At 36.9% G+C, this 25,241-nt stretch overlaps 2 protein-coding genes across 3 annotated transcripts in view; both read right to left on the reverse strand.

Moving 5' to 3' along the window:
• Positions 1–1,022: 1,022 nt before the first annotated feature.
• Positions 1,023–11,088, reverse strand: LOC110382979 (alanine aminotransferase 1). Of its 2 annotated transcripts, none has more exons than XM_049849731.2 (11): positions 10,882–11,088; positions 10,062–10,319; positions 9,541–9,630; positions 8,792–8,886; positions 7,603–7,793; positions 7,071–7,273; positions 6,473–6,601; positions 5,593–5,799; positions 3,935–4,078; positions 3,284–3,398; positions 1,023–2,945 (listed from the first exon to the last, which is right to left on the reverse strand). In XM_049849731.2, the coding sequence occupies exons 2-11, from the start codon at positions 10,314–10,316 to the stop codon at positions 2,797–2,799; spliced, it is 1,578 nt and encodes a 525-aa protein (XP_049705688.2). In that variant the 5' UTR covers positions 10,317–10,319; positions 10,882–11,088; the 3' UTR covers positions 1,023–2,796. The 2 variants fall into 2 exon arrangements, with proteins under 2 accessions (XP_049705688.2, XP_049705687.2); XM_049849730.2 differs by having other exon boundaries at positions 10,062–10,326.
• A 910-nt stretch (positions 11,089–11,998) lies between these two features.
• LOC110382942 (polyamine-transporting ATPase 13A3) overlaps positions 11,999–25,241 on the reverse strand; it is a 28,418-nt gene continuing 15,175 nt past the window's right edge. The window contains exons 15-19 of the mRNA XM_064041690.1: positions 25,045–25,162; positions 18,923–19,056; positions 16,226–16,429; positions 15,647–15,773; positions 11,999–15,193 (exon numbers count right to left, since the gene is read on the reverse strand). Coding sequence (XP_063897760.1) covers positions 14,211–15,193; positions 15,647–15,773; positions 16,226–16,429; positions 18,923–19,056; positions 25,045–25,162 — 1,566 coding nt within the window. The 3' untranslated portion in view covers positions 11,999–14,210. The remainder of the gene's footprint in view (positions 15,194–15,646; positions 15,774–16,225; positions 16,430–18,922; positions 19,057–25,044; positions 25,163–25,241) is intronic.

The raw sequence follows: 25,241 nt of genomic DNA on the forward strand, positions 1-25,241 counted from the left end.
GTGTGTTATGTCCAACTCAAAGCTATGTTTTTAACTATATATATAATTATTATATTAATGAGTGTTCGTTTGTCCACTACATACCTACCTACTAACATTTCGAAAGTACTGTGATGCCAAATATGAAAGATTATGTGTAAAGTTAACATAAATTTTGTTAATTTATTGATAGAGTCTATGTTCGATATATTTATTGCTTTTTAGTAAATAATAAACATTATTTAAAAAATATGGATTTTCAATTACACTCCATACTTACCTGTTAGAACCCTTACGGTTGAACCAGGACTATGAAAGGGAAAATCGAATAAAACACTGCTTTCAATTTTTCACTTTATTCGATTTAAGTATAAATAAACTACATACATATTTTACACCGTAATTAATTAAAAGGTAATTACCTAAGCTTCCCTCAGACCAGCAACATAGGTAAACGTCCGTTTTTCTTAAAACAACAATTTCCTCTGAAAATTTATAGTAAACAGTTGTTTTAATAAAAATGACGTTTTATGTTGCCGGTGTACTTGGGCTTGAGTGGAATGCCCTATCTATAGTTTTAGACAGTAATTAATATAAACACAAACTATTGTATATTTAATTCAAATTAAGATTGTCTATGCGCGTTCTATAAATTGTAAGCAATCGAACAATATTTAATAACATTCAGTGTTAATGACATCAATAAGTAAAAAATAAAACAATAATAAAATAAAAATAGAAAAGGTACGATGTTAGTTACCCTTTCACATTTTGAAATAAATTCAAAACCATCAACAAAAGTGTACAAAATAAAGTAAATTATTATTAAAATTAAAAATAATCATAAAAACAATATTTATAATAGTAAATACCTATATGGGTGCAACATTCATTGTTCCGTGTAAAGACTTACGCCTGTTCCCAATATTAAATATTGTTTTGCTTACAAAAGCATAACAAGAGTAATATAGAATATTAGAAACGGCCATTTTCAGTACCATATAATTAAAATCGAGCCTCAATAAATATTTAGGCGTTCTTACTCTGCAGTAAGGCCTTTATTTTAAAGGAAAATCACTGCTCTCCCTTCAGTAAGCATTGGCGTAATAAAATAAGGCAGATTTCAAATGAACATATTTTATAAATCAGCGTATACGCGTCTAAACACCACAAATATGATGGTATACGCGCTAATTTAAAACCGCTCTTACGCATCAGCTGTTTGTAAAGATTTCTTGGCATTTTATGGACACATGATAACTCTTGTTGGTCGAAAGTGTAAGCTAATAATAAGGGGTCTTCTTTACTGCGTGGTGTATTTGAAAAAAATACCTATATCGGCAACAAGATGTTACCGTGTGATGATAATCACTCTGTGACTGCAGTAGGCACAGTTATTACTCGAGTTCAATGTGTATAGTCATAAAATCAATCCAAGAAATCGTAATACGTTCATTACTATGTATAATTCAATAATGAACTAAAATATTTTACAATTCTTAGATGAGACTGCGCAGTTGTTAAGTGATTGCAACTCAGCGGTTGTTGTTATGAATGATCAGGTGATGAACTTGGTAGATGTTAAGGCAATACTCTATTACTTTCAATTTATACTGCCTAAAACCTTGCTAAAACGAGCTTGTCAGCCTGACCAAACCACTTGCAGGTTCTAATTGCTGTGAAACCAATAGTTTGGTTAATATTACCCTGCTAAGCTGCAATCTTGGTACTTTTGTACTTTTACTGATGTATGCCTTAAACCAAATCATCCATGTAGATATAGTTTTACAGGACTCTTCAGTTTAAAAATACCTAGGTCTTTTTTGACATTGTCTTCAAGTTATCTAGTGTAGGTATATTACTGTTTGGTGGTGCACTTTAGTAACTAACGAGCCAACTGCCAGTCTTTTAGAGGTTTGTATGGGGATATCGAGATCAATGTCGGCAGATGTTATATTTTTTCGATCTATGACAATCGAAGTTTTTCTACATCTGTCTGTTAATAAATTAGTTGTCATAAGATCCTTTACTCTGCATTGTAGTAAATTTGGACTGTTGTATTCTTCCTCTTTTATTTTTTGAACGATATGTTGGAAGCTGTTTTTTCGTAGTGGATTCAGTTTCAATCCGCCGCAATGTCGTAGGAAGACCCCTATTTCTCATATGACAGTTTTCATGTGTCCAAGTTGGTCGATTTAAATTGGTGTTATAACTTGAAAATATCGTCTGTTACTCTGCTCTGCGTATTGTTCAGCCGACGTTCCTTCCGATACGCCAATTTCTTCCTATTAGGAGGTTAGTCTCTCTCATAGATAGTGTAAACAAGTTACAAATCCCAGAAGATTTGTATTGATTTGATATTTTGACTGCTTGTCAGTTCCGTCGATTTTCTGGTCCATTCTGAACCATTTTTGGTTGTAATGATCAAATCAACTGAAACAACTTATGTATGCAGGTGCAGGTACTCTAGATACTCTAGTCAAACAAAAATATTATATTCTAATACATAAGGTAACAGCTAAAGTACATTACTCTGCTGATAAACATACAATGAGCTCGAGTATTCCACAATTTTTCGATGCTAGATCATTGAATAACTAGTTTCATTGTATGTAGATGTTCTATGCAATAAATATATCACATTATCATACTTTTAAGATAGATAGTAAGCCGTAAAACCTAGTTCTCAGCTGCATCTGGCAAGTTGGTAGCCAATCTCAAAAAATTGGGGAAAGCCAGATGATTTCCCTACATAAAATTGCCTTACATATATCGCAGGTACAAACGAGAATAAGTAGGTATATTAAAGGCTCGATTTTACCCGTACTTCTTAATGAACTTTTGGTGAAAATCCCTGAAACTGTCCAGCATAATTTTGAGCGGCTTCATCTGCGGTAGAATGGTGGTTCGGAAGTGGTATGTGCCCGGCTTCTGGCCGAACCCAGACCCTGGCACTATGCAGATACCTGCAATTGTACGTTATACTTACATCAAACTATCTGTATCTGTTGCTAAAAGGCACGATGACAGGGTTAAAAAATTGTGATTCTAATTAGTCCGCATTTTAGACTGACCCAAAATATTAGACACGTATTTTTTATTTTCACAAAACAGTAAATATTTATGAAGATATAACGCGACAAAGATTGAGAGTGGGGGCTCGTGACGTCACGTCTGTGTCAAATATGTACGCAGACGTATTCATATTCACTTTTAGCAAAGAAAATCTTGGAATCTTAATTTGACCCACTTCCCGGTCTTCAATAAGGAAAATAAGGAAATTTTTAATACAAAAGTTACTGACCTGTCTCTTCAAGCAATTCGCGTGCGTAGAAAGCATCAGGAACCATTTTCTTCTTTTTGGCAGCCTCGATAGCCTTGGCCGGCAGTTGGATTTTTGGGAAAGCATACATGGCGCCCTGAACACAAGAGTACTACGTAAGTAAAGATATAGGAATTATGGCTGTCAAACGTGGACGTGACAGTTCTGTGCCCGCACTGCTGCACTAATTAATTAAGCCAAGTAACAACATTTTTAAATGTCTTTCCGTCAGTTGCACGAACGTCCATTAAAGTTAAAGCTTCATTCAATCTATTGCTAACACTCTTTATCTTGTTGACGAAGAAAGCTTCATTCAATCTATTGCTAACACTCTTTATCTTGTTGACGAAGAAAGAGTCAGCAATAGATTTAAAGAAGCTTTAACTTTAATGGACGTTTGTGCAATTGACGGTTTGTTACTCTTGGTACGCTTATACGCTCTTTTTTATGAGCGTATACGCGCAGGCTAGCTTTTTGTAGAGGTATATAACAATACAAACTACGGCCGGCATAATAAATTTTGGGCTGCTTTCTGTCAACAGTCTTTTTCTAAAAGTTTTTTTTTAACACTCCTGTAGGTACTTAGTTGTTGTTAAAATGATACAAAAATGAAATCTTTAAAGTTGTACCAACCTGTACTATGTTACATTTGAAACCCTCCATTTTGTTGAAGGTCTCCACGATCATCTTGGCTCTTCTTTTCAGAGAGTCCAGTACTTCTGTCTTCTCTTGGCACCAGAGGTCGAAGGATGGTTCCCCTTCATTTGGAGGTTTTGCCTGTCAGCAGAAATACAATTACTTTGTACAATCAGCTTCAAAAGCAGATGAATAAATCAAAATTGCTAAACCGTGTCGTCGATAACTTCGAGTACTCATTCTGCGAAAAAAATACTTAGTAGAATCAAGTACAGTTCACGACACATAATTTGATTAGAACTGAGATGAACACAGGTCGTCTGTTTTTCAATCAGGCAATTACACACATTAAATTATGGCAATATATATGTTATGGACCAAGTGATAAATTGGGCAGTATACATAATTCCCGGTCATTATGAATAATGCCCAATATGAGAGTGCAATTTGATAATAATTACTCAAACAATCAAATTGACCGGGCACTATACATATTGCCCGTGACCTTTTGGGCAAAGTAATACAAACATATTTAATTTCATTTTTTTAGTGTTATTGACATTTAAATTAAAATGAACTAAATATAACACATCCCATATCAATTGACAGAGCATAGAAGTAAGCAAGCAACATGCAGCAAGCATGGCTTCCGCAGCTTCGGCTTGCTGGCCGGCCCAGCCGGCCAGCCTCAGCCGCGGCGGCGAGCGCTTCAACTATCTGCGCCTCAGCTCGCAGGCCGCCTCGCCCCTCCGTGCCTACGCGGTTTTGAATTGCACTCTAGGGGTAGGGCAGACAAGACTACGTGGAGTCGGTTTTGCAGCGATTCGTTTTCGTCACTAAGTTCAGTTTTTAATACAATGTTTTGAATCCAAATTAAATTCTACCATAAAAAAAACGAGCCAAGAAAAATACTATAATTTCCCATTAAAATAGAACATAATTTAAAACAATAATCATAAAATATGTAGCAAGTAACCGGATTTATTTATTAGAACAACTGCCACCCTCGCAACACATAAAATATAGCTTTATTATCAAATTGCCCAACTATCATGTAGCAATATAACAATAACAATACTGCAGAAATTATAAGCAGCTGTTTGAGCTTGCATGCATTCCTTGTTCCTTCCATTTCCCTCTCCTAGTTCCAAAAACTGCCACTCACCAAGCGAGACGCGGCGCCACCGTCAATGCAAAAACTTTCGCGCGAGTGCCAAAAAACACGAGGCCGGCCGCCATAACGCGCCGCAAAATAAATTCAAAAACTATGTAAAAACTTCAATAAACTTCTTAAACTAATCAAAAACCCCTGCAGGGAGTTACTGGGCGCCCATCAAACCATAAATAACATGTGTACAAGTGATCTGTGTACTGTGTGAGTGGATCAAGTCGCAGCAACCGGCGGAACTTTGTAAGTACCTACTGATTCCTATTTCCCATCGGTCCTGTGTGCAGCTTTCCATAAACCTCTCACAGAAAATCTCGTCCAGACTTACAACCTGGATAGATCTGTAAAAACCTAATGGTCTAGGGCTTACGGTCAACGAAGCGCCGTTCAAGTCACACCAGCAGCTTTTATCTGGCATTAACTAACTACCTGACACTTACAGTAACTATTGAAACCGGGGACCTAAGCATTTCAATATAATACTTACAACACAGTCACAGGCAGCTTGGCCCAAAGAACTGGGACAAAGCATAGCAGACAGTGCCTTGAACAGGTTGGCTTTCACATCAGGGTCGAGGTTCACCAGCTCCATCCAGCCGCCTCGGAGACCACATTCACCCATATACCCCTTGCTTATAGACATGAACGATGCTAGCTCCATGTCTTTGTATGGAGAACCCATCTCCGTTATCACCTGTGAATTATTATTATAGGTTAGATTTTAGACTGTCTACGTCCGACTTCTTGTAGGACAGATAATTGAGTCGATTCTCTGTAGGACGTTCTTTCTACAAAAAATCGGTCACCGATTATCGGACGTGGGCGGACCTGACACAAATATGAAATATGATAGGCTCGGCTTATACTCAGAAACTTCGTACCTGCTCGAAATCGAGCTCTCTAGTATTTACGAACGATGGGGTAAAAGATCGTCTATACTTCTTAGTTTGATTATATTATTAGAGAGAGAGAGATTAGATAATATAATTTAATATTGGTGTTCTTTATATAGTTAGATACCTATGCATGGGCATCAATTACAGTTATGTCTGTATTTTCTACATGAATAGGATGGGTTCATTTATCTATACTAATATTATAAAGCTGAAGAGTTTGTTTGTTTGTTTGAACGCGCTAATCTCAGGAACTACTGGTCCGATTCGAAATTTTTTTTTTCAGTGTTAGATTGCCCATTTATCGAGGAATTTACTTTTTATCCCGGTACGGGAAGTAGTTCCCACGGGATGCGGGTGAAACCGCTGGCAGAAGCTAGTATTGAGTATAAACCAATTTACGTAACCTAACATTACAATGAAAAGTGGCATAAATTTTTACATTATAGAAGGTAGTTCAATGTGTTCGCCTACCTTCTTGAAGGAATGGAAACTGCTGTTCTTATCATATATGTTGTCCTGGTACACTTCGTCAGCGAACAGAATCAAGTTCTTCTTGTGTGCGAACTTTATGACCTTTTCCATATTCTTGCGAGTTAGCACCTGAGGAACCATGGAAGATTTATATGACTTTCCCATTTATTTGATTGATTGTGGTTCTTGCAATTATTTCTTGTACATTTATCTCCCGGTTAGACAAACTATCGATTGCGCTAGGCGATTACAGATAAGACCATATTTCAGGTCGTTTATATGTGCTGCATTTTGCATTTCAAAAACCTGACAAACCCCGTAATAGTGAAATTGAGAAGCTCGCCCTTACACGATCTTATAAACAGGTCAATAAAAGTCACCTGCTGGGGCTGCGGGATTGTTCAAAAGATTTATCGCGGCGCTGGTACATAAGGGGGCTTAAGAAAGAACATAGTTTAGTCAGTAAGAGTCTGTCACTCCCTCACGCTGCCCACAGCGTGAAGAGTCATCTGATAATTTCCAAATAACAAAAAACGCCTTATTTTCACATATACACCAACTCTAAGTTTACCATAACTGGGTATATTCTCATATCTACCTGTCCAGTAGGATTTCCAGGGTTGATAACGACCATAGCCCTGACGGCATAACATTCGCTGCCTTCTTTAAAGGCCCGCTCCAGTTCGGAAACGTTCAGGGCCCAGTTCTTGTCCTCGTCGAGGTAATACCCCACCTGGCCTAGGCCATACTCTGCCAGTGAGGCCGAGTATAGAGGATACTGCGGGATTGGGATCAGCACACCTGGTGACACAATACAAAACTTTCAAGAAAACCGTTGTATTATTTTCTTTATGAACAAAAGCTGGACTCGGTCTAAAAAAAATCTGGCTTTAGTTTCTTTTATTTGTTTGTTAATTGTGTATGTAAATGTTAAATGTAACATGGGAACAATGTCCAGAAATAAATGATAATATAATTTTAAGTTTGGATCTGTAGTGGGTTACCATTAATAGTGTACCAGTGACCATCGAACTGGGGACCGTTATGGATAACGTTCTGGAGGCTAGGTAGCAGCGATTACAATACCAACAGCAGTACCAACAATTTCTATATAGCCGAGTCAAACATACCTGTGTCCTTCCCTCTGACCTGATTGACCAGCAACTGGAGACAATTCTTGATGCCACTAGAGGCTCCCCCGGTGAGGACACAATCATCCATCCTGCACTTATGCCCGTCACGACATTCTATGTACTCGGCTACGTGTTTTCTGATCTGGTCTATGCCGTAGGACGAGGTGTAGGACCCGGCTGATCTGCCACTGGAATAACATAAGGCTAATCATTTATTGAGAACAAACAATGAAATAAAAATCATATTGCCGAATTGAGAATTGTGATCCTCAAAGTCGGTTAAAAAGGACCATCATATAATTATGCGGAGGCTGTACTATATAACCCTATTTAGGATTACAGTATCCAACCAAAGAATCGAAATCACTTTCAACTTTTAAAACACTATTAAAACACCACTTGTGCAAATAAATAACTGATTGCAGAGGTAAGTGTAGCATACACGATCATAACAAACCAACACACACACAACCATACAACTACACACACACTATCAAAAATCTGTTGTCTCGTTCCTACACTCACACGCAGGGTGCGGGGTGGGGGAATCAGTCTGCACAGGGCAGTCTGTTACCTACCGCCGCGGAGTGAAGACGTGCTAGAGTGAGGTTAATGAGCCGATACATACACTCAACAAATAGTACACAGTTATTATATATATAGCTACAGAGAGGAGACTACAACAGTAAGTACGTTCCTAAACTGTATGTTTGCATGAACTGCTATGATGTCCTCCTAGCCGATTATCGGCTACGGCGGCTGTTCTCATGTAAGGAGATCAGCCAACTGCGCAGGACATACGTGTTATAGTGCACGAGCATTTGCGCAGACACAAGTGCACTCACTATTCCTTCACTCTCATAACCCGATGGGACGGCAATCCGACACGATCGGAGAGAGATCAGGCGCAGGACCCACATTTACGAACTGCTATATTTACTTACGTACGAGCGAAAAAGTCGCTTATCCCAAACTTAATTTGTTTTTCCTCACAGACAGAAGTGAATAATTAAAAATGTGTAAACTGTAGGTAGGTATAAGTGATTTCTCCAGGTACGGGAAATAGTGCCCCGGGATGCAGGTGAAACCACAAGAAACATCTAGTATTGTTCATTTCCCTTCTTTTTTCCCGCAAAAGCTTTGATTATTAGATAAATATTCGATGGATTCTCGTGTCAGAACTCACCCACATCCGGACAGGATATTTTTGGCCCTCTGTCTCACGTCGCTGGGAAACTTCTCGTAGTTGAGGAGTGCGGGGTGAGCCACGCAAGCCAGCACCTGCGTATTATTTTCTTAAGTCTAGATATGCCACATACGTAGGGCTGCCATCCGTTCGGGTATCCCCGGATTTGTCCTCGTTTGGAGGCCGTCCGGGGGCCATCCGGGCCCCCACCCGGACACTTTCAAGAAGCAAGAGAACAAAAGGGTTGTAACCCTCTCAACGTTTTATCATTTTAGTTAGAAAGAGAATTGAAATAAGATTTTTTTTAAGAATTTGGATCGTCGTCGGTGTGAATGAATGTTTTATCGTATAAATCTTTTCCGGCGTTACGCGACCGATAATACGCGACGCATGTACCATCAGATATGAACATTCCCTTAGGGCCAGAAATAGGACGGGGCAGGCAGGTTGCATAAATTATAAAATAGGCTGCTGAAGTGTCAAACAGTCAAATTCTACATACCACTAACTCCACTAAAAAAATTATTTATTTTTTGGATGAGAAGTCATCAAATGATAACCCGACCGACGATCCCGCTGTGGATTAGCAGCGTGAGCGAGGATCAGTCTTACTGGCTAAACCCATCATGTTCCTTCTTAAGCCCTTTATGTACGATTGCCTTGCAGGAACTTACATAGTTCCTAAGTTTGTATTTACGCCGTATGGACCGCTGTTGTTGAAACAAATAAATACTTTTATTGTTTGGTACCTGTCTTATGAAGGTGATAGGTTTTTGTCCCATGGCATGAGCGTCTCCGATGTTGGCAGAGGTCACAGCCTTGAACGGCTTCTTAGCGCCCTGGAGACAAACAACAATAATTTGAGATTACCTTAGGTACCTTATGACCTTATGTGTGTGGTTAGTAAGTTACCTATTTATCATGTTGAATCTATACCTACTAATATTTAAAGCTGAAGAATTTGTTTGATAATCTCAGGAACTACTGGTCCGATTTGAAAAAATCCTTGAGTTTTAGATAGCCCGCTTATCGAGGAAGGCTATCTAGGCTAGGGTTTCCACGGGACGCGGCAGAAACCGCTGGCAGAAGCTAGGTCTAGATAAAGTCTAAAATCATTTCAGCGGTTGTAAAGAACTGTCTTATTGTGAATCGGCTTCTGAACTTCTGATTTTATGTCAATGAACTTTTTTTGCTGATTCAGCAGATTTTACATTAAAACGTGAGAGATGTAGGCACCTCCGCTAGTCATTTTGTTTTCATCAGAACTTACCTTCGCGAGCTCCTTAGCTATTTCTCCGGCGCGGATGACAAGGGGACCACGAACAGCGTACTCCAGCTTCACAATGTTAGGGTTTAAGTTCTTCATAGTAATGGCTTTTCCTCCTCCTCCTCCCGCTCCTCTATTGCCGCAGCGACTGTGTCGAGCCCGTATCTGTTCGGGCGTCGCCTCGGCAGAGCGGATGGGCCCCGCCACGCCAGATATGTCGTGTAAAGCGCGAGTCAGCAACTTTATGACTCTCGCCATGGTCTGTAAACTGTAGAAGTAGATCTATAACTGTTAATAATGTAAGATGATGTTTATTTGAAAAGACCAAGCTCAGGAAAGATACTGATTTGACTGAAAAATTAGGGATTTCAGTGTACCTATGATGTCCTTCTAGCCGGTTATCGGCTACGGCGGCTGTTCTCATGTAAGGAGATGACCCAACTGCGCAGGACATACATACATATCATAGTGCACACAGGTGCACTCACTACTCCTTCATCCCATAGCCCGATGGGACAGCAAACCGACATGAATGGAGAGAGTTCAGGCGCAGGACCGACATTTACGTGCTTTCCGATGCACGGGTGTATCAATCAGCAATTTCCAGGCAGCGATTTCGGCCCGACCCGGGAATCGAACCCGAGACGTCGCGCTTGCGACAGCTAGACCAACGAGGCACTGTACCTATAACCCATTCATCGAGGAAGGATTTTTATCTGGAAGTGCAAACTATTCCCACAGGAGGTGGGTGAAACTGGTTGAAGTTATTACTCAATATAAATACACGCCGAGCACTCAAAATTACAAAAACTGTAAAAATTACCTTCGATTACACCCTGGAAGACAAAAGACAGAATGTAATCTCCTGTGAAAAAAAGCTCAAAAGCTCGCGAGTTTGAACGCGCACTGACAAAAGTTTGTCTCTAAAAGCACTAGGTATATAAAAATATTAATTATATAAAAATATTTAAGTAAAAACAGAAAAAAGACCTGATGTTAGACCAAGTCAGTTTTCAGAATAGTATTTTGTTTTTGACAAAAGAAATTTAAGAAGAAACCTGACAGTGACGGGTTTGCTTTCTGCTTATCTCGAAGAAGTATTTAATGACAGAAAAAAATAAGTTTTCATAAACTACGTATCCAAGATATACTTAGAAAGTACATACAAACTTAGAAAAGTTGCATTGGTACTTGCCTGACCTGGAATCGAACCCACACCCACATTCTCGAGAGGTGGGTTCTTTACCCACTAGGCCGCCACGACTTTTTTAAGTATATCTTAGACACCAAGAGCTGATAAAAAGGTGAAGGAAAACATCTCGAGGAAACCTGGACTATAGTCTGAAATCACCAACCCGCATTGAGCAAGCGTGGTGATTAATGCTCAATCGTTCTCCTTGTGAGAGGAGGCCTGTGCCCAGCAGTGGGACGATAAAAAGGCTGTAACAGAAACTACGTATCATCAGGTCCCGTGCATCCGAGAGCACGTAAATGTCGGTATGTAATGGTAAAGGCTTGTGATCTCCCTCCATCGGGCTTTGAGAGTGAAGGAATACATAGGGGAGTTCAAATAGTGTACATAAGGAAATACTGGATAGATGAACTCCCCTATGTATTTCCTTATGTACACTCTATGTACTCCCCTATGTATTTCCTTATATTACACACTCTATGTACTCCCCTATGTATTTCCTTATTCACACTCTATGTACTGCCCTATGTATTTGCTTATGTACACTTTATGAACTGCCCTATGTATTTCCTTATGTACACTCTATGTATTACCTTGTATTGCACACTCTATGAACTGCCCTATATATTTGCTTATGTACACTCTATGAACTTCCCTATGTATTTCCTTATGACAAACAAACAAACTCTTCAGCTGTATAATATTAATATAGATTAAAGGTAAAGGGATGTTAAATAAAAATAAAATATAAATAGAAATGATTTATTGAAAACATTCTCGCGTACATTCGACGGTACATATAATCTAACACTTACTGCGAATATCTCATTTTGATTCATATATTTGATATCTATACTTATTCACATTATATTCACAATTATTCAATTACAATTATGAATAACAATACCAAATGTACCTATTAAAATTTAAGTTTCTGTAACAAGATGTACAAATAACAGAATTTCATCACTTATATAAAATGCCACGCACATAATTTTAGTACAAGTTAAATATTTCATTTTATTTACAAAATGTGCACGAACTTACGGTGAACTCACACATCTCATAACATCATATATTTCTTTTGTAAATATAAACTTGACATATTCAATTGAAAATCAACAATTATTGGTAACTTAAGCTCACTTGCATTCATTTTTATCTAATCACCTAAGATTTTGGTACCTACTTAAAGTAGAATCATCGGCACGAATCTTGAGCGCTGACCTTTACCTGCGCAGAAGTGATTTATTAGCAAAGAACCAATCCCGAGTGACGGCTATGACGCGATGCACTGCGGGCCAATCACCGCTTAGCCCGCCCCCGCGCCTCACTTCATACCACAAAAGGGACCCAATAAATTACTTCTGCGCAGGTGAAGGTCAGCGCTCAAGATTCGTGCCGATGATTATACCATATAATCGGAATGTTTTACTTACATTAGTAAGGCACATACTATTTTGTTATCACATTGTGCTTATAAATTAAATTACACTACTTAAGAAATAACATCGTGAAGACACAAAATCATTAAGAAAAATATATAAATGAGAGAACAATTTACATAAGAAAATCAAAAAGTAATTTGTGTATATACCGAACGTTTTTTAATATAAACCACGGTATTTTTCCTTGAAAAACTGACAGCTGTTAACTGCACAAAACATACCTACGGTACCATAATTACAAAATATACATACAAATAATTGACACTTACATGAAAAATGTAAAAAGAAGTACAAAGAAATAAAATATTTCGCTTTTCAAGAAAAGCTTGGCAAGGTAAAGAAATACTGTAAATAGTAAAAAAGAAAAATGCATATAATTGCATTTGTGTGTGCATTAAGAAATGCATTTTGTGAACACAACATTCACAGCACCATAGATTTGAGATACGCTGCATTTTTTACGAAATACATACTTAAAAATATATTTTTAACTTAATTCATAATATACATACTTACAGACTTACTACAAAAACTTAAACATCTGTTGAATACTTGTCTAAAAAAATGACAGCTTATGACGTTGAAATAAGATCCATTTTGCAGCCTAACTTTTTTAGACAAGTTTTCAACCGATGTTTAACGTTTTGTAGTAAGGCTGTTAATGTTCAACATTGTTTTGAAACCACAAAAAGGCACTTTGGTGATTTGATTATATCTCAAAATTAATATCTTTTAAAATATCGTGCTTAATATCTTTTTGTTTAATTTCATATTTCAACTTACGATTAAGTTTAATAAAAGACAAAAAAAATGCTTATAGTAGCAATTAAACATTGTTTAACAGAGAGGAACATCACTAAAAAGTATCGATATATCGATAAAAAATGGCGTGCCAGAAACATGATATGTTCTTTATAATATCATAAGAATCATAATTATAAAAATACCCTTTGGGATCGGCTTTCACATTTCAATTCGCTTACAAAACTAAAATATTATAATAATTGATCTATCATTCTGATTGCATTGAAAGTTCATAATATCGATATGTATTATAATATTTTCTAAACACCAATTCAACTACAAGCTGAGATGATTCTATGCCTATATACAAATTACACTTTGTAAAACTTTTTGAACTAAAAATTCTAAATTTTACTATACTTCATTCGAGTAGGTATTTAACAAAAGGTAACTTGGTAACAAAAGGTAAAGGTAAAGATAACAAAAGATAAAGGTATCTTGATATAACATTTCACTCAAATACATATGAAACAAATAAACTACAGATTAAAATAGTGAAGAAATTGAGAATGATACTATTCATTTTTACCAGTATTTTATTTTTTTATATAAAAAGTCAGTAGTAAAAAGTAAGTGCCTGCTCAAATGTAGTGTAGTTTCCCAACGCTCAGAATTAAGGCGTTGTTCCTAAGATCAATTTGGTAAGAAAACATCACATTTGACTACCATAAATATCGAGTCCTTTAAATAACTAAAGAAAGGCATATTTCAGCTACCTTTACCAGAAGAATCGAATGCGGAATCGCTCGTTTCTTTATCATATTTTACAATACTGTCGCAGTCCAGATAATCCATATCTGTTAATTGACGTTTGATCATCAAATATGGAGTCTTTCTCACTCTCTTCTCTTTTAGGAACTTAGGTATCATCTCTTTGCCTTCCATCAAGTATTCTATAATTATTCTTTCGAAAAATAGAGCTATGAGCAGCTGGAATGAAGCTAAAGCCAGTATTATGTAGGATAGTAACGTATCTTTCGGCATTCGAAGTTGTAGGAAACGAGCGATCCAATCCGCCGGCCAGACAGTTATGTACACACAAATACATGTCATTATTAATATACTTATCATTAGCTGTTTATTTGTTAATACCGACTTTCTATATGGAGACCCGTGACTGAAAACTAGAGCCAAAATAATATATTGGAACATAGAAATACAGAACACTGCATAATTCTCCCAGCATTCGTTCGCTTCGTCACCTTCATACGTATGCCTTTCATACCACGGGAACAAGGATAAGGCATAATAACTCAAATACTGTCCTAGCCCAATCAAGAACATTTGTCCCAACAACGAAAAGAGAGGTATCAGACCTAGCAAAGACGTCAAATGTGGAGTCTTACAAAGTTTACCCGTATAAGCTTCAGTCATACCAAAAAAGAAGGCAAAATTGACTATAAGGACGACATCTATGAATAGAAATTGGAAGTCAGTGAGATTTGAATCGAAATAGTATAGGAAAGCTACAGAGAAGAATTCTGATAGGGAGTAGGCTACCATGAATTTGAAGACTCCGAAAGACGTGGAGAGGGCTGCTCGACCTTCGCGGAGCACCCGGGAGACGCAGACGATGTCCGGGTGGGCTGATGTAAAGGGTGCTGCGACGCTGGACTCGAGTTCCGAGAGGGAGATGCCGGTGTGAGCGGCGCGTAGGGCTCCGCAATCGTTCGCGCCGTCGCCGCACATGCCTGGTGGAAGAAAAGGTATGTATTTAATGTTAATTTAGTATGTTAAGGCCCGGTTTTTCCATCACTAGTTAACTTCTACCCTAGAAATAAATATGTCACTTTGGCATATTCACTATACAAAAACTGACAAAACATATTGTTCAGATAACGGTTACCCGGCCATACACAAAGTCGGCCCTTAAAATGATACTCTGATTAACTTTCCTAAAATTAAAGCTTCCAGTTTAGTTTCATCCAAAACCAAAATGTTATAATAACCTCAAATTTAAAATGTTACTAAAGGAAAATGTATCTCGAGTGCTATAAAATGTAATTTTAGACTATATTGCCATACAATCATAAGTTTGTGTTTTCCTGAAAAATAAAGATGGAAGATTCTCATCAATATTTTGACAATGATTTTCCAACTTTTTATTTTAAAAGTTTCACTACATAAAAACCAATAAAACTTACCAACATAGTAACCTAAGGCCTGGTACTCGACAATGAGCTGTTGTTTCTGGTCGGACGTCATGCGCGCGAACACGGCGCCGCGGGCTACCACGCGGGATAATACGTTTGGATAGTGCTCGCGAAGTACCTGTAGGATTAAATAGATAAATTAGATGGTATTAATTTACAATATAACTACAATATAATTGATATTTTGTATAAAAGTTGCCTGACTATAGCCTAGTTTCCTTAATAAATGGGCTATCCAATACTGTTTTTTTCAGCAAGCATATAAACAAGTTCTTCATCTTCAGAATATCAGAATAGATATTTTTCATATGAATTTATTATCATCTTGATGTAATTTAATTACCTAATATGGCTATAAATATATGAGACTAGCTGTTTCTAGTGTTTTCACCCGGTTTCTGTGGAAACTACTTTCCGTACGGACAGAATTAAATCACACAGGGATAGTGAAGCTTCCCAACATTAATAGGAGTTTTATGGTACAAAATGTTACCCTTTATAATATTAAGTAGTATTGACTCATCTTGGAGTAATATATAATTTAAATTAAAATACAAAACCACCACATACCTTCCAAGTATCACCAGTCATAACAATCTTGTACCTCGGCTCGTTCCCCCCAGTCTCGGCATCATAGTACCCGTCCGGAGCCTGTCCGGTTAAGGCGGAGTGTCCGGAGCGGTCGGCGGAGGCGGACGCCGAGCGCCACGAACCTCGGCCGCTGTCTACGCTGCGCCATTCCCGGTCTAGAGGGAAGCGGCGGCCCACTGATGCCTGGTGGATGAGAATTGTAATAAGGAAAAAAGTTGTAGTAATATATGTATTTAAATACTCATAAAATTTTACAGGATAGTTTTTTCAGCAGTGCGCAAAAAACTGTAGTCGCCACTGGTTTGCGCACTGATTAAAAAACATTCCAGCAAAAAATATTCTACTTTCTTAGCAAACAATTATATCTATTGTGTTTTCATTTCTCTCAGACACAAAGAGCAATGAAGATACCACATTTTTGAATATAAAAATGTAGCTTAGAATAAATTAAAAATCAATGTTTTCTACAAAAAAAAATATAGGTAGGTACTTCAAAACACAATGTGGGTGATTTCCAAAACTGCACTAATTAAATACTCTTAACATGTTTCAACAATCATAAAGCAGTCTAAAACAATTTCAGCTGTTACGTACACAAAAAAATAAGAACTAGAACACATAAAAAACTTTTTTTTACTCTACATACATTTATTTGTCTAGCGGTGCCTAAAAATATCATTAAATTGCAACATTCTACAATAATACTTACAAAAAGTTATGTTTATTCCATGGTGGTAATGTCACTACCCCGAGCCGGTCATATCTTCGAAAAATCAAACATATGACCAGCCCGGGGGAGGGGCAAATTAACTTGCATGCTATCCAGGAACTGAGAGCTTGTACTTAAATTATTACAAGAAGTACTAAACATTTTTAGTGTACAAAAAAGATTAATATACTAAAACTACGAAAATATGTCAATCTATACATATAATAATTGATAAATAATTGATACTTACTAGAAATTCTATCAATAAATACATTTTTATTATTTAAAAAAATAATGAAGGAAGTCCAATTTTCTATCTACACTTACACAATACGATTTAATTTTGATTTTAAACATTAAAAAGATCTTGATAGTAAATTAAATACACATTTACAAACTTTAAATAATGTAGGTACTAAATTATTTCTTAAACTTAGATACCCATATAGACCCAGAGCCCGTGGCCGTCAGACTTACGTCATAGTGTAAAACCTGAAATATTTAATGTTCATTCATGCTAAAGTGGGTATGAACGATTGACTGCTATGAAGTTTGACTGTCGGTTACTTTAATAAAAATCATGAAAAAATATGACCCATCTCGTTTTTACCACACTAACAATCTTCCTAGCCTTTTCTAACTTTTTTGGAGTCGGCTTCCAATGACGATTTTCTTGCCAATTCTATGGTGTTTCTTGCCGGTTCTTCTCCATGAGACCAACTCTTTGGAACCGTGCAACTTTGACGTTTCGAAAGAGCTTTCATAGGCCTATTTGAAATTAAAAAAATTGAGTTTGAGTATTAGTTTTCTACATACAGTGACTACCCTCCACAATCCAGTTACATCTCTTGGCATGTACGAGAGCAATGATTGCTTTAACATAAGAAGTGATGTGTCTATACTCCATTTGAGCAAGCACATAACTGAAGATAAATAATCTTGATGTATTTATTTTAAAACAGTGATAACAATACTTCAATCAATTCACCCAACATTTTAAGTATTACGTAGTTTATTTGTTTAGTATTTAGGTATGATCATCGGCAAGGATATTGAGCCCTGACCTTCACCTGCGCAGAAGTAATTTATTGGTTTATTGCCATAAGTGTACAGTGCGCAAAGCGATCCCCACTCCTCCGCCGAGAGCTCATTAGCCGTGCAGATACTTTTATTTGTCATAAATCAAAAAAGTACTGGAGATAATTTATTTTTCTCATATTTCCCAAAGCAAAAATCAGTCCAACTTAGTACTCAACCGTCCACACCCACTATAACATGAATTCACTAAAAACTCCCAGCCTTTACACAGTGACACAATTCTGATGAGCACGGGCTCTCGACCTACAACTTACCGAAGAGTTGTAGACTCGGAGACTACGTCTGTCACCCCGATTCGCTCATAGCGTCGCGGAATAGCGGCGATATGACTGAAATGGGGGGACAGACAGACGAATTGGTCCCACGGTGATATAGGTTTTGTATGTTGTTGCTTTTATCCATTTACATATAGCCTTAGAGTGAAAAACTGAACGTTTTTTTTTTCAACGTTTCCCTCCTAGATCGCAATAAAAAAATTGCATGTCCGAGGTTTTCATTTGAAGTCATTTCGAAGAAATAATGGCGACTTGTGATAAAATTTTAATTATTTTAAAGGTTACATAATAAAAAGTACTGGTAACAATATTGGTGATGATATTTTCTTATATATTTGAACGTAAACATTTTTGATCATATAGTCATTTAAAAAGTTCAAAATAAAAATAAATTCAAAATAAAATGCAAATCAAGATGGCGGGTTTAAAATACACAGTTGTATCAATGAGACAGTTGAATACATATTTATTATCAATAATCATAAAGCATATATTAACAGTACATATAATAATCAACTTCCAGACTACAAATCCTTTCTCAAAATTCAATTTAAAAATCATACATTAAAAAATAAATACAACATTTTTACTTACCCCATGCAACGTGCTCTCGCAATATATAACGGGGACAGTCCCGCTCGTGTCAGCCATTAGGGTGACCACACGTTCCTCTCCCATCAGGATACCACATTCCTTCGCCACGCTGACAGCTGTTAGGACATTGTCACCTACAAACAAAAATGAAAGAAATAAACAAAGGTATTTTGGACACCAATGACAGATTTTTCAAAGTCAAAGTCAAAATCGTTTATTGAAAATAGGCTAGATTCTAGCACTTTTTCACGTCAAAAAATACAAAATTACAGCACCCCCAAAACGCCCCCCTTTCACCACTTCCTAGTGTTATGGCTGGGAAGAAGAAGTGGTGAAGAACAAACTTCCCAGCAACACAGCTGTCTATTACAATTTAATTATAATTAAATTACAATTATACAATTCAATATTAGTCGCAAAATATATATATATAAAAAAAAACACTTGTTGTCCACTTCAGAGCTGCCATCTGCGTGTATCTGTGAAATAATCATTAATGTTATAATAAGCCTTTTTAATCAGTATATCCTTAATTTTGATTTTAAAAGAACTGTCCGTTAGTTCTAACAAATGAACTGGGATTCTATTATAAATGCGTATACAAAGGCCCACAAACGAACCGTGCACTTTATGCAATCGATAGTTGGATGCGGTTAATTTATGTTTATTTCTAGTGTTGAAATTGTGCACGTCACTCTTTTACTAAATAACTCTATGTTTTGCCTTACATATATTATATTGGCATAAATATATTGAGACGCCACAGTCAGAACACCAATATCCTTAAACCTTTCCCTTAGGGAGACTCTAGTACCTAGTCGGTATATAGCACGGATAGCACGCTTCTGTAACACGAAGACATTTTCTATGTCGGCAGCATTGCCCCACATAAGAATTCCGTAAGACATAACACTGTGGAAATAACTGAAGTACACTAAACGCGCCGTGGCTACATCGGTGAGAGCTCTTACCTTTCTGACAGCGTACGCAGCAGAGCTTAGTCTATTCGTGAGGCCAGTTATATGCTCACCCCATTGAATTTTGGAGTCTACAGTTATTCCTAGAAAAGTGGTAGCTTGGACCGTTTCAATTTCCTCGTTGTTTAAAACTACACTGGGGCCGAGATTTTTCACGTTTGGCAAAGCAAATTTTATACATTTGGTTTTCTTCGCATTCAAAACCAAATTATTGGCTGTGAACCAGTGCGTTACTAACGACAGACACGAATTCACGTCATCAAAATCTACTCTATTCCTATCAACTTTAAAAATTAGAGACGTGTCATCAGCAAACAATACTACATCACACAATGATTTTAAATAATATGGCAAGTCATTAATGTACACAAGAAATAAAATGGCCCTAGAATCGAGCCTTGCGGTACGCCCAAACAAACGGGTAGATTGGAAGATTTGACACCATTAACGTCAACACATTGCATTCTGCCGCTTAAATATGAGCTAATAACACTAAGTGCGCTATCTCTAATGCCATAGTACTTAAGCTTCTGAGTAAGCGTTTCATGTTGGACGCAGTCAAACGCCTTAGAAAGATCACAAAACACCCCAATTGCATTCTGCGACTTCTCCCACGCGGTATAAATGTGCTTCAGTAGAGCAACTCCGGCATCCGTTGTTGAGCGACCCTTAGTGAAACCATATTGTTCCGCATGTAAAATATTATGTACATTGAAATGGCGCAGTAGCTGATTTAAAATGATTTTTCATAAATTTTGCTTAACGCGGGTAAAATTGAAATCGGCCTAAAGTTGCCTAGGTCATTCTTGCTCCCTGATTTAAAGAGTGGTATAACCTTACTGTATTTCATAAGTTCCGGAAAGGTACCTGAGTCAATACACTCATTAAATATACTAGCCAAATAGGGTGCAATATCGACAATAATACAGTCTATAACTTTTACAGAGATACCCCACAAGTCACCTGTCTTTTTTGAATTTAATGACTTGAAGGTTCTAACTATATCATGAGGTGTAATATAACTAAAAGTAAATGTGGCTTCACATTGGCTAACACTACTTCGTAAAATTTTTCGGCGTTGGTGGTAGAGGAGTCTAAGTCGCTAGTGGTCTTTATTGCAATATTAGAAAAGAAGGTATTAAATTCTCTAGCTACATCCGAATCTTTCTCATAAACTTGATCCTCATCAACGATTTTGTATCGAGTATCACGCTGTTTATTTTTCCAGTCTCACTATTAATAATATTCCACGTAGCTTTAATTACACTATTACTGTTCTTGATTTTATTACTAAAATACATCGATTTTGCCGCATGACAGACTTTTTAAACAATTTGGAATAATTTCTAACAAATGTAATAAAATTTTCATCAAATTTATAATTTTTCATTTCATACAGCTCATACAACTTAGCTCTACTCTTGTAAATGCCGGGGGTAGCCCACTCATTGAAATTAGCCGTTTCTTTTATTACGAAAGTTTTGGTTTTAAAACTAGAATTAAATTCATATTTAATGATATCGAACAGAGCTCCGTACATTAAATGGGGATTGTCATTATCTAATATCTCATAGCCTAGTTTTGCAATTATATTATTTTTGAAAGTATTAAAACGACTGGTTGTTAAGGGGCGACATGTTATTTCCCGTTTGATTTTATGCTGTCTATCAGGAAACCGTGCCAGTTGACCACGGTGATCGGAAGGAAGGCCATTGGTAATCAGAGTCTCCGTGGCGGTACAATTACTAAATATATTATCTAAACAGGTTGACGAGGTTGCCGTAATTCTTGTTGGTTCTAGAAATAAATTAAACAAGTTGAAAGATTTAAATAAGTTAAGCAACCTTATAGTTAAGGGAGATGATTCTAAAATATTAACATTGAAATCACCGCAAACTAAAAGTGTTTTACTACTTGAATTTAGTTTAGAAAGGGAATTTTCCATTACCGATTCAAAGATGTTAAAATCCCCAGAAGGAGGCCTGTACACACAAATAATAACAAACCGCTCCAGTTCAACACATGACAGTTCTATGTTGCGCTCCACTGATAATTTAACTATATCCAAACGTTCTTTACACTTTATATTATTAGACACAATTATAAGAGAGCCACCATGGATGGCTTCCTTTCTAACAAACGCACTTTGTACTGTGTAATTACAATTATTAAGGAATATTATTTCAGAATTTCTGTGCCAGTGCTCAGTTATGCACATTACTTGTACCATATAATGCTCAATAAATAAACTTAATTCTAAATCCTTGCCGGAAAGGCCCTGAATGTTTTGATGTACAACATTCAGTTGATGTGGCCCACCCTTTGTCGCACCATGTAGTTTAAACTATCAGGTGTATCAATAGTTGTATTAGTAGAACTACTAATATTATTAAAAGAAGAGGTTACCGTAGTAGAACCCGGGTCAATTTGTATATTATTTGCTATCAATATAGCAATTTGTCTTTATAATAAAACTTAGATACATTGTATCATTTGTCATTACAAAATTATTTATAAATTTATTTGTATCAAAGTACATTATTCTATTATTGTAATGCCTAGTTGTATTGTACATTAATAGATTTAAATCAAATATGTACTGATTTTGTTCTTCAGTAAAATTTTTTGAATATGGTAAGGCACAGATGATAAACTTGCAATTTGTTTCATTATTTAATTTTATCATTAATTCAACACAATCTATTATATTTTGTTTACTAACTGCTAGACTATCTCCAAATAGCATAATGGCAGATGAAGTGGTATTAAGATTAGTCAATTTAATTCTTTCTATAATCTCATTGTAGCTGGCACCGGGTGAACAATTGTTTATTATATTACTTTTACAGTATTGAGAGACTAATTTACCAAAACCTAGACCAAATCTATCAGAAAATATTTGTGATGAGTTTTGATTTCCTGAACTATGTTTATGTGAAATGCTTGGTGGTGGAATATTGCACTGAACAGCGACACGAGGTGGTATTGTGTCACTGTTCACAGCTGACTGCATAGTACTAGGCGTTGTTAACTGTAGGTCAGCTTGTACTGTTGGTTGAGAACAAGTACAGTTGTTATATTTGTTTTTAAGAGAATCAAGACGGTCCATATTTTCACTACCTAACTGGAGCAGCTCATCGGTAGCCAGAATATGTGCCTTAATTTGATATTTGGCTGCCTCATAATTGTGTGTAATTTTTGTTAACTCACGCTGCAGATCAAGCATCTCCTGTTGCAGAACCTGTGTATCTTGGTCGTACATTAGCCTACTTTGTAAAAGTTGATTAGTGCACAAATTTAACTGTTGTTTTAAATTAACCTTACTTTTAAGTAAATTATTTAATTTGTAAGTCGATTTCTGTTTATGACACACTCTCTTAATTTTTTGAATCAATTTGTTTATTCTAATGTATTTTTTAATTTTTTTGTGACTCATATTTAGTGAATTTGATGCAACAAGCTCATTAAAAAGGCGATGAGTGTCGTCACTTTCTTGTTGTTCTTGAATTTGCTTGAAGCATGTCAACGACTTGTGAGCATCATTTAAGCTGGTCTCCAGTTCAGTAATGCGACTCAGAGCCCTCTCATGAGCATCACTACATTCACTAAAAGAACCTACAAAAACCTGTAACCTATCCCGCTGATCCAGCACATCCATATATTGAATGTGTAACTCGGCAAGTTGAGACTTTAATCCTGAGTTTTATTAATTATGTTCTGTATTTCTTCCTCGCTCTCATCACGTTCCCTCAACAGTTGACCACAGAGCTCCTTAGATGTTTTCAGCTCTTCCAGGGTGTCCTTCAGTTTTACCTCCATGTCTTTGACAGTAGCCTTTCGTGTCTTAATGGACATGGTGTCAGGTATTTACTGAAAGCGTGAAGTAACCAAGATGAGAAAGACAGAAAAGAATAGCAGGTTAAGTTCACTAGATGACTGATAGTTTCAAGTATGCAATTCCGTAGCTTTAAGATTACACAGCAAAGAAGAGCATAAGATTGATAAAGAATTATGCACGAAATTGAAATGAAGAGATATGAAAAGATATATTTATTCTGTAAACGTGATGCTTATTAAATGTGTAATTTAACAAAATTAACCGTTAAAGGAACATGTAATTTATCCGATAATATATTGATTTATTTGTTTAAGCAATCAGGAGAAAGTTATCTTTGCTTTTTACTCGCTTTTTATTTTTATTGCAATGTTAGGGTAGGTTACAAGGTTGACTTTGTTTTTGACGTAAATCCGATATGTAATGTAAATAATACAATCTGCAGTTGTGGAACTGATGCAGTAAAGTGTGACACAAATGTAATAGAAAGATACTTCCCGTAAAAATCCAATTAATTTGAATTGAGCGGTTGACAGCTGACCGCCTCCGTGTGATGTAGATTTTTAACAGTTATCCTTCCACAATGACGCCACAAACATTTGTACACTATATTTATGACCACTACTACTATATTAAATACTTTTAAGGGCTATTTTGACTATTTTTCTATTTTATTTTAATTTTAAATTACACAGCTGTTTTTTGACAAGTCACCCGGCCAGTGTTGCCAGTCTTTTTTTCATGGATTAAAAGTGAGGAAAATCATATAGGGGAAACTTGTACTTTAAAGTCTAAAATTCCCCCTCGAACACCTTTAGCAATCGTTACACGTAGTCAGAAACCAGTAAATCTGACATCCAGTCTAACCACCCCTTGGTTAGACTGGATGCCCGGGTAACTGGGTTGAGGAGGTCAGATAGGCAGTCGCTTCTTGTAAAACACTGGTACTCAGCTGAATCCGGTTAGACTGGAAGCGGACCCCAACATAGTTGGGAAAAGGCTTGGGAGATGGATAGAGTTATCCGACCAGATTTTTTTTTTCTTAGCCGTTATTGTCCCACTGCTGGGCAAAGGCCTCCCCATTTTGTCTCCACACCTCTCGATCCTTAGACTGCTCCCACCAGTCAGGGTTGTAGGCGTCCAGATCGTCACGCCACCTCTTCCGAGGCCTACCACGTCTGCGGTGGCCATCCTGTGGTATCCACTGAGCAACAACATTGGCCCACCTGTCTGGATGCATCCGACCAGAATTACAAATATTAAATAAAAACTATATTTATATATATTTAAAGTCTGCAGTAGGTACTAACCGGTAATCATAACGACGTGAATGTTGGCCTCTTTGAGTTCTCGTATGATGCCGGTGGTGGCTGCCTTCAGCCGGTTCTCCATGATGACCAGGCCCAGGAACTCTAGGTCGCGTTCCACCTAAGATGGATGACAGAATTATAGGTTACTTTTGTTGCAAAATTCATGATTTTGAAGTTCAATTTGTATTCAAATATGT

Source organism: Helicoverpa armigera, chromosome 26, assembly GCF_030705265.1.
Source record: "Helicoverpa armigera isolate CAAS_96S chromosome 26, ASM3070526v1, whole genome shotgun sequence".
Classification (NCBI taxonomy): Eukaryota; Metazoa; Arthropoda; class Insecta; order Lepidoptera; family Noctuidae; genus Helicoverpa; species Helicoverpa armigera.